The sequence below is a fragment of the Piliocolobus tephrosceles genome, chromosome 2 (assembly GCF_002776525.5).
Source record: "Piliocolobus tephrosceles isolate RC106 chromosome 2, ASM277652v3, whole genome shotgun sequence".
Taxonomy (NCBI): Eukaryota; Metazoa; Chordata; class Mammalia; order Primates; family Cercopithecidae; genus Piliocolobus; species Piliocolobus tephrosceles.
This window is the reverse complement of record NC_045435.1, coordinates 71,837,282-71,847,542: the sequence shown is the minus strand read 5'-3', so window position 1 is coordinate 71,847,542 and position 10,261 is coordinate 71,837,282. Positions and strand designations below refer to the sequence as shown.

The following is a 10,261-nucleotide window of genomic DNA, read 5'->3' as shown; positions in this document are numbered from 1 at the left end:
ACAATGAGATACCATCTCACACCAGTTAGAATGGCAATCATTAAAAAGTCAGGAAAAAACAGGTGCTGGAGAGAATGTGGAGAAATAGGAACAGTTTTACACTGTTGGTGGGACTGTAAACTAGTTCAACCATTGTGGAAGATGGTGTGGTGATTCCTCAGGGATCTAGAACTAGAAATACCATTTGACCCAGCCATTCCATTACTGGGTATATACTCAAAGGATTATAAATCACACTGCTATAAAGACACATGCACACGTATGTTTATTGTGGCACTATTCACAATAGCAAAGACTTGGAAGCAACCCAAATGTCCATCAATGATAGACCAGATTAAGAAAATGTGGCACATTTACACCATGGAATACTATATAGCCATGAAAAAGGATGAGTTCATGTCCTTTGTATGTAGGGACATGGATGAAGCTAGAAACCATCATTCTGAGCAAACTATCGCAAGGACAGAAAACCAAACATCACGTGTTCTCACTTATAGGTGGGAACTGAACAATGAGAACACTTGGATACAGGGTGGGGGACATCACACACCAGGGCCTATCGTGGGCTGGGGGGAGGTGGGAGGGATAGCAATAGGAGATATACCTAATGTAAATGACAAGTTAATGGGTGCAGCACACCAACATGGCACATGTATACATATGTAACAAACCTGCACGTTGTACACATGTACCCTAAAACTTAAAGTATAATAATAATTTAAAAAATTTTGTATTTTAAGTAGAGACAGGATTTCACCATGATGGCCAGGCTGGTCTCGATCTGCTGGCCTCATGGTCCGTCCACCTTGGCCTCTTGAAGTGCTGGGATTACAGTTGTGAGCTACCGTGCCAGGCTGCCTGATCACTTTTCCAGACTAAGAGCTGCCTGGTCCAGAGCCAGGGGGGCTGTGACAGTCTTCCAGGGCAGTCCCAATTTAAAATATTCTGCCTTGTTGTACCTCAATGCAATGAAGTATTTCTTACATAGAAGCACTAGAACATACAGACTTCTTAACAACATAAGCAACAATAACTACTCCTTCTATAACTCTTATGAGTATCAGATTTTAAGTGGTTTTTAAAAAAAAAATTGCAGTAAAATATACACAAAATATTTGCCATTATAACCTAAATGCTTTATATATACAGGCCTATTGGAAGTGCTGGGGACCAGAAGTATTTTGCATTTCAGATTCTTTTTTTTCAGATTTTGGAATATTTGCTATATTACTAGTTGGATATCCCTAATCTGAACATCTGAAACTCAAGATGCTCCAAGAAGCATTTCATTACAGTGTCATATCGGCACTAAAAAACGTTTGGATTTTATAGCATTTTGGATTTCTGGACTAGGGATGCTCAACCTGTGTAAACTCATTTCATCTTCACAACTACCAGTTTTGTAGATGAGAAAACTGAGACACAAAAGTTATGCAACTTGCCCAAGGTTGTTCACCCGGGAAGTGGCAGAACCAGGGTTCAGATCCAGACTGTCTGGCTTCAGAGCCCATGTTCTAAGCACCACGCCACCTCAGTAAACAGAAAGAAGTCCCTTTGATCCCTGTCAGCCCATTTCAAGTTGCTAACTCCAGGGTCTCTCCCGGAAGTAAAATTACTAAGGAGAATGGGTTAGGCAGGACATGTTTAATACGGGGTTGAGATCCAATGGTTTTCAGATTTGAGCGCTTAGTCTTCTACTTACACTCCCCCAGTTGCCAACTCTCCAGGTGGCCGAGACAGGGCACTCCCTCAGGTAACAGGGGTGAACACTGGGGGGCTGCGTGCCCGGGCAGTTGACGGTGGTTTGGTAGCTGTATTCATAATTCTCCTTCCCGGTGTAAATCTCGCTGCATGAGACAAGCCTTTGTTTGTAGCCTTTTCCACAGGTCACTGAGCACTGCAAAGACAGGGGTTGAGAGGAGAGGTTCGAGCAGTTCCTGGGGGCAGCCTACAATAGGCCCCTGACCTCCACACCGAGCGCTGACCATGTGACTATGCTGCAGAAAGCTCCCACTTCATTAGCTTATTTATTCATTTCAAGAGGCAGGCCCTGAGCACACAGGAGACAGGCAACCCCACAGGGTGCCTCGGGGATCTGGTGCTTCCACCGGCATCTTCTCAGCCTCTACTGCAGGTGGGGATCCCTCAAGCCCCTTCTAGAGGTTTTGAGGGGAGGAGGAGGGGGAGGTGCTCCAGCTGTCATTCATTCAGTTTGCATCTTCAGCCCAACTGCACAGGTTGGCAAACTGCTCTTTTCTAAATCTATGATGACCACCAAATGGGGAGGGAAGAGGAGACAGCAGCTGACCCGTGAGTTGGCATTTTGAGTGTGAAATCCAAGCACTGAGCCAAAGGGGACTCTGGGACTGTTTTCCTTCCCTCCTTGGTGCTGTTTGCTTTCCTACCTGCCCTCCATTTAATTTCCTTCTCCCCTCTCTCTCCCTCTCCCTGGCTATAGTTTTTTTTTTTTTGAGATTGCATCTCACTCTGTTGTCCAGGCTGGAGTGCAGTGACATGCTCTCTGCTCACTGCAACCTCTGCCTCCCAGGTTCAAATGATTCTCATGCCTCAGCCTCCCAAGTAGTTGGGATTACAGGTGCGCGCCACCACACCCGGCTAGGCTATAGATGTTGACTGGCATGTTACCTTTCTGCTTATCTACCTCTTGCTCTATATCATGCCCTCATCTGTACTCTTCTATCGTAACTCGATGGCATTTAAACATACTCAACCAATACAGAAATGGAGAAGAAATACACATTGTTATAGTGTCCCAACATTCAACCTCCTTAAATTTTTTTTTTATCATTTTCTATTTAAAAAATAAAACTAGGTTACAATTAATTTAGTTTTGATGATATTTGATGATATTTTTAGGCAACAACATCAAATAACTGGTCATCTTTTGTAAACGTGCTTCATAAACTTGGGGTAGAGCACCGGTATTCTCTAGACTTAAGGTTCTTGGGTGAGGGTGGGATAAACACCCCAAAATAGTATACTACATGTGGTATGTTATGCTTTTTCTGGGGTGAGGGAGCACAGCTTTCATCAATTCTCAAGGGCAGTTAGAAGCCACAGTGTCTGCTCTGCCCTAATGTCTCCTCCTGCTTTTAGTCACATGGCTTTCTTCTCCCGCAACTTTTCCAGGGAAAAGGGTCTCTTTGAAGAAATCCCAGAGGCAGGAGAGAACAAGTTGGCTAGAGGCATGCAGAGCATCCCTGGGCCTTCCCTTCCAGTTGGCTCGAGACATAGAAATGCTCTGTGTACATTTCTTCCTTCTTTGGCTGCTGCTGTTCAAATGTTTGAAGGCCAAGTTGACAACAGGCCAGGAAAGTGTAAGGCCAGCCCGGGGTGTTTCATGCAGATGGCTAACAAACTCTGTCCAAGCTGTGGGTAATCTTAGTGTCTAACCCAGTGCCTGCATGCATTGACATCAGTCCATACTAACTTAAACAAAGTTGTGTGTTTGAGAGGGGCAAGGAATGAGACTCTTGACCCCTACAAACCAGAAGCAAAAGCAGTCCCCTGGCTATTTACGTGAGGGGGAGGGCCCAGTGGGAGACAGGCATTTGCTGATGAAACTGAGCCCCAAATATGGTCAGGCTAAATGTAGAGGCTTCCACATCTCTGTAAAGAAGCTGGCAAGAAGAGATGCTGTCAGCCAGCTGATATCAGCATTGTGAAAATGTTGACTGCTGCTGGTTTCCTCAAACCATTTCAGAGAGAAGCTCATACTGTAGACTCTGCATGCCTTGGTGTATGTGCTTGGTTCCACATGAGCATGTATTACTTTTCTAAATTGAAAATAACAGCAAAGCAAAACAGTAAGACTGTGAGCTCCCTGCATGAGCTGTACACTTCAGTCCCCACTAGAAAATGCATGTGTCAATCAGGACTGACAGAGCTCTTCTTTGCCAGTCTAGCTCAGGCCTCCTCCAATTCAGGTGGAGCAGAGCTCAGAGAAAAACACACAAAGAGGTCTCCAGGTAATAGAGGTCCCAGAGAGAAGGTATGTCTTCTTTTCTAGAGAGAAAGCTGGTGCCAGTCCCTTTCGGCCCCTCTCCCCTTGTTTCAGGTTTCCTTCCCTGTGGTCCTTGTATCTGTGCTAAATACTGTTTCCAACTCTCTAGTTGTTACCCATCAATCCGCAGACTTTTCAATTCATGATACGCCTGCGAATTTATAGAAATGTGGAAGGCTTCCTTTTTTATTTTCAATCTTCTCCCTGTCTCATCTTTTGGGGGTTACGGTTATATTAAAGCTATAGGAGTAATTTGACTCAAGTCTTAGGAAGATATCAAAACTCTTTTAGCATAACAAAAGTACTACACAGGAGATAAGATGAAGAGGTCAGTCTTGGCCAGGTGAAAGGTGAATCCCCCTGCGTTGGGATCTGGATGGGTTGGAACCTATGCCTCAAACCCAATGTCAAGAACTATTCTGAACACTCATTTGGATTCCACATGTTCCTGGCTGGCCAAGAGCAAATCAATTTCCTAAAGATCAGAACCATGTCTCCTCTTCACTCTCTAAGGGCATACGGTACTATTCAGGGCATACCGAGAAGATGTAGGGTTGGGGGAGATGTAGGGTTGGGGTCAAGCAGGGTTTCCCAGCCTCAGCACCACTGACATTTGGGCCAGATCATTCTGTATTGTGAGGGCTGCCCTGTGCACTATAGGATGTTTAGCCCTATCCCTGGCCTCCACCTTCCAACTGTGGCCAGTAGGGTCCTCTTTCCCCAGTTGTCACAACCAAACTGTCTCCAGACACTGCCAAATGCCCCCTCGAAGGACAAAATTCATAGGGGTAAAGGATAGGGAGAGATAATTAGAAAAGACTTTGGGATCAGCTTTAGCGCAGGAAGCAATTCAACACCCAACATACACATCATCTAAATGCAAATATTCATCTCATTAACATGTGAATTGCTGCCCTGTCAAACTTTGAAGAGACCCAGTGGCAGCAATCATATTACCTAACAATTTTCAGTACCTTTACTGTGAGTCCAGATGCCTCCCTTTCAAAGCTCTAAATACTTTTGTGCAAATGACAACTGGTTTGAACGCTATAGATCTCTCATACAGACATGAACATATTATGATGTTTGAAAATAATATAATCATGCTATAATTACTACTGGTTTATTACCAATAAAGAGGGTCTAGATAAGCACTGTGTGCAGGAGGATATATGAACAAAATGGTACTTGAGATACTTTGGGTATTAGAGAAAATTATTTTGTTCCTCTGAAGCTGTTTGTTAAACAGGCAAAACACATCTGGTTCATGAAAGTGGTTTGTTTGCCCCTTACAATGTTTTAAAACCAAAAATTTGAGCCCCCATTTTCAAGTTAGGAAATCTCACATACTAGTCCAGATTTTTAGCCTCTTTTGAGAAATCAGGTCTGGTAACGCTAGACCACATTTCTGCATGGCCACAGCTGGAGTGAAAGAGATTCTGCTCCCTTCACACAGCATATGCTAGTTTGTCACAGTCGCCACCTCTCCCTTTTGTATCCCTGGCACTACAACATTTTCTTATACTTAACTGTCTTCAGGCACCTCAAAGCATCCTATGAGTTTGTAGCCCCTGCAATAATTTCTTCTTTATGCCAATAGGACATCAAGGTAAAACACAGAATGTGACCTGAAGGGACTCAGAGACCATCTCACACATCTCTCCCACTTTGCATACAAGGAATTCCAGTTTGGGAAGGCTGAGGACTTGTCAGAAAACACACAGTTCACAGTGGCAGATCGGGCAGGTAGCCTCAAGTCTCCCACATTCCTGCACTCATCCCTCTGCTGCTCTTAGGCCATGGCTGAGCCGACCACAGTTACAGTCCCCAGGACGGTACCTCTGACCATTCTCCTGTGATCCAGACATACTCGCAGGGTTGCAAACTACAGCTTTCGTGGTCCGCCGGCCGCTTGCTCACGTCACAGCGTGCACCATGCACCTCGTTTTTGCTGTCATCCACACACACCACCTTGCGGTACCTGGAGCCTTTGCCGCAGGTTTTGGTGCACTGTTAAAGACAAACAAAAGGGAAGAATAAACCATAGTTCTTTATATCCTATGACTGTAATTATGTGTTTACCTGTCTACATAGCCTTTAAGATCATAAGAGCCCTGAGGGCAGGGATTGCCAGAGAACTCCTCTATTTTTTTTTTGAGATGAAGTCTCACTCTGTCACCCAGGCTGGGAGTGCAGTGTCGCGATCTCGGCTCACTGCAAGCTCCGTCTCCCAGGTTCACGCCATTCTCTTGCCTCATCCTCCCGAGTAGCTGGGACTACAGGTGCCCACCACCACGCCAGGCTAATTTTTTTGTATTTTTAGTAGAGACGGGGTTTCACTGTGTTAGCCAGGATGGTCTCAATCTCCTGACCTCGTGATCTGCCTGCCTCGGCCTCCCAAAGTGCTGGGATTACAGGTGTGACCCACCGCGCCTGGCCGAGAACTCTTCATTTTACTCCAGTTACCTAACAACTCTGTTCCTGGCATTCACCACCGGGCTGTCTAAAGGAAGGAACGAAAGTATAAATGAGTCAATCTCAGTTTAGAAAGGACCTTAAATCCTATTTACTTGGAACACCTACCCACAAGTGACTTGCTTTAACACTTATGGCCAAATGTTTACCAAACTGGTGTCTAAATACCTCCAGGGTCAGGGACATCAGTACCTGCCCAGGTAGCCATCTCATTTCATAACATGGAACCAAACAAATCTCTTTGTATGTTCCAGGCCCTTGTCCCAGTTTTCTATTCCAGGGAAGCATAAAGGAAAGCTTAAGCTCTCACAAGTCATCTCCTCCAGCTATTTGAAGAGGGCTTTCCTGCCGCCCCAGGTGCCTTTTCTTCTCCAGGGGAACTGCTCTCATCCCACATCATTCTGCAAATATTCACTAAGCTCCTACTAGGTGTTAGGCCCTGTGACAGCTCCTGGGTGAACAAGAGTGCACACAAATGGCACATTCCCTGTTTTCAGAGAGGAGCTTATATGTTCGTAGCAAAGGCAGACAACAAAGAAGATAGTTAGGTAGCGAGAGTTAACAATTACTGTAATTCCATTTTCCACATGAAGAAAATGGGACTTTGGAGCCTAAGTTACTTGCCCCAGGTCACACATCTCTTTGTGAGGAAGATGGGACAGCTATGTTTATTCCCATAAGTCAAGGGATGATTACAGAGCAAGTGGTATGTTTCATTCTAGGATAATCTCCATAGCATCCACAGATTCTTATTTGTTTTGCTTTAACCAACAGCAAACCCCACCCCTGAAGTTTATCCTTAGTGCCCTGTGTTGCTAAAGGTCACTGAAAGCCTATTGTATCTAAAGCCTCTGTGTCACCCCAACATTTCAAGACTCTAGACTACACTGGGAAGCCCCAGTGAGCTAACTGAAAACTGTACCAAAGACTGCTGCAGTTTCTTTTAGGCCAGGGATTGAATACCTTGTTGGCAATGGGCTTATCTAACAACTTTGATTTTTGTTGTGTGGTTAGAATATTGTCTTTTCTTTCTTTCTTTTTTTTTTTCTTTGAGACAAAGTCTCCCTCTGTTGTCCAGATTGGAGTGCAGTGGTGTGATCACAGTTTGCTATTGCCTCAACTTCCCTGGCTCAACCCATCCTCCCACATTTTAGTCCCAAGTAGCTGAGACTACAGGCATGAGCCACCATGCCCAGCTAATTTTTTAATTTTTTGTAGGATGAATCTCACTACATTGCCCAGGTTGGTCTTGAACTCCTGGGTTCAAGGGATCCTCCTGCCTTGGCCTCCCAAAATGCTGAGATTATAGGCGTGAACCATCACGCCCAGCTAGCACACTGTCTTTTTAAGTGTCTAATTTTAGTATCTTTATGGAGAACCACAGACCCCACCTCTCTTTTTCATCTAATGGGCAACCTTTCCTTTTAGCACCTACCTTGCCTCAAAGGCACTTGTGTTTGGAACTCAGCTTCACTCAGAAATGTCTTCTATGATATGCCCCATGCCTTTTTTTTTTTTTTTTGGTGATAAAATACACAAAATATAAGGTTCACCATTTTCACTATCACAGGTGTACAATTCAGTGGCATTTAGTACATTTGCAATGTGGTGCAACCATCACCCCATCTAGTTCTAGAATATTTCATCACTGCAAAAGGAAGCCCTGTGCCCATTAAGCAGTCACTCTCCATTCCTTCCTTCCTGCAGCCCCTAGCAACCCCCAGTCTGCTTTTTGTCTCTGTAGATTTGCCTGTTCTGGGTATTTCACATATACGGAATCATCCAATATGTGGTCTTCTTCTCTCCCTGACTTCTCTCCCTTAATGTTTTCAGGGTTCTTCCATATTGCAGCATGTATCAATACTTCATCCCTTTTTAAGGCTGAATAATATTCTATTATATGGATATACCACATTTTGTTTATCCATTCCTCAGTTGATGACATATGGGTTGTTTCTTATTTGGCTATTGTAAATAGTGCCGCTATGAACATTCATGTACACATTTAAACACCCATTTTCCATTCTTTTGGGTATATATACCTGGGAATGCAATTGCTGGGTCATATAGTATGCCCTGTGTCTTTCGTGAGCTATCCTGATCCTTCAGGAAGGAGAAGGGATATACTGGCATTTCCTGGTAGCCCCTTGTCACTTGCAAACTTAACTCAAAATTTCTGCTGCTTGGGAGTAAACCTCAATATCTAGAATATGGAGTCACTCCTCATTTTTCTGGAGCATAAACATAACTTGAAACCACTGTGAGGTGAGCATGGAGGAGCAGAATCACTTCAAATTAGTGCAGGAGGCCGGCTGAGCCCAGTTCCCTAGCTCATCCCTAGCTCAGTGGTTTTGGGGTTTTCTATTCCCCTAGAGTATACTGGGGACTACTGCAAAGTGATAACATTTTTTTCTTCATTAAAAAAGTGAGATAGAGGGCCACTGAATGTTTAAAAAAAAAGAAAAGAAAAAGTTAATTTGTGATGTGTAGATATATGCAAATACTTAACTACCCATAGAAAAAGTAATTCCTTAGAAAATTAGGACTTAGGTGACTCTGAGAAGATCCTAATTATTGCACAGCTAAACCTGGACTAAATCTTCCAGTATCCTCTCTTGTTTTCACTAATCCACAAGGCTTTAATCTACGTCAATAAGTAACAGTTCAGAGCAGAAATACAATGATTCCCAAATACTTTATGCTTGTTAAGCATTTCTCTCTCAGTCTTAAAGAATGGTTAACTACCATAAAAACTATTTTGCCAATGGTGGAAAAGGGAGCTGGAAAAATTTACCTTGAATATAACTTTTACGAAATTAAAAATTAAACTAATAAGTGACCTGCCCAGGGTTTCCTAATTAGTCAACAGCAGATCTGAAAATCACATGGCAAGGGTTTTCTCCTGGAATCTTAAATCCTAACTAGGGTATGGGGGCTGGGTAATCAGAAAACAAATCCAGCCCTTGCTATCAGGTTTTATCAACTTTTTGTAATATGGCTTCCCCCTCAACCCTCTAGGATTTATGACTCTTTCCCCTGTCCTGGAATATGATCTAGAATGTTCTGAAAAACAGTTGGAAAGTTCAAATAGCCTCATTTTAATTTCCAAAAGGTTTTCTCTAATTTCAGTATGACTTTTAGAAAAATCACTAGCATGAGCAACGCCACCAGCCTCCTTGCATTTCATCACACACTATAATTCAGAAAGAAAATAATCACAGTGCTGGACTGAATCGGGCAGCTCGCCCATTGTTCTGCAAGCTACATGTGCCTTTAAATGTGCTGAAATTAACAGGGGGAAAAGAACTTTTCCAAATTTGCAGGTGAGGAAGACCTAAAGTAAACCCTGAAGCTGGTATTTTATTCAGCCAGGTAGGTTGGCCACAGAGTGATGGTCTAAAAAGGATCATTTAATGCAACGGGTAGAAATTTTCTTTGCTCAAAGATTATAATCAAGTTGCTTTACACTTTCAAATATGTCTTTTGGTGCAATTCCCTAACCATGGGGGGAAGAAAACCACTCGATATTCACAGGCTCTACCTTTTTTTTTTCTTTTTTTTTTTTTTTGAGACGGAGTCTCGCTCTGTCACCCAGGCTGGAGTGCTGTGGCCGGATCTCAGCTCACTGCAAGCTCCGCCTCCTGGGTTCACGCCATTCTCCTGCCTCAGCCTCCCGGTTAGCCGGGACTACAGGCGCCGCCACCTCGCCCAGCTAATTTTTTGTAGTTTTTTTTTTTTTTTTTTTTTTTTTTTTTTTTTTTT

The 10,261-nt window shown here is 43.5% G+C and overlaps 1 protein-coding gene across 2 annotated transcripts in view; it reads right to left on the bottom strand.

Moving 5' to 3' along the window:
* ADAMTS9 (ADAM metallopeptidase with thrombospondin type 1 motif 9) overlaps positions 1-10,261 on the bottom strand; it is a 192,312-nt gene that overhangs the window by 35,706 nt on the left and 146,345 nt on the right. For both annotated transcript variants that reach the window (XM_023200389.2, XM_023200398.2), the window contains 2 exons: positions 5,864-6,034; positions 1,703-1,897 (listed from right to left, as the gene is read on the bottom strand). In XM_023200389.2, coding sequence (XP_023056157.1) covers positions 1,703-1,897; positions 5,864-6,034 — 366 coding nt within the window. The remainder of the gene's footprint in view (positions 1-1,702; positions 1,898-5,863; positions 6,035-10,261) is intronic.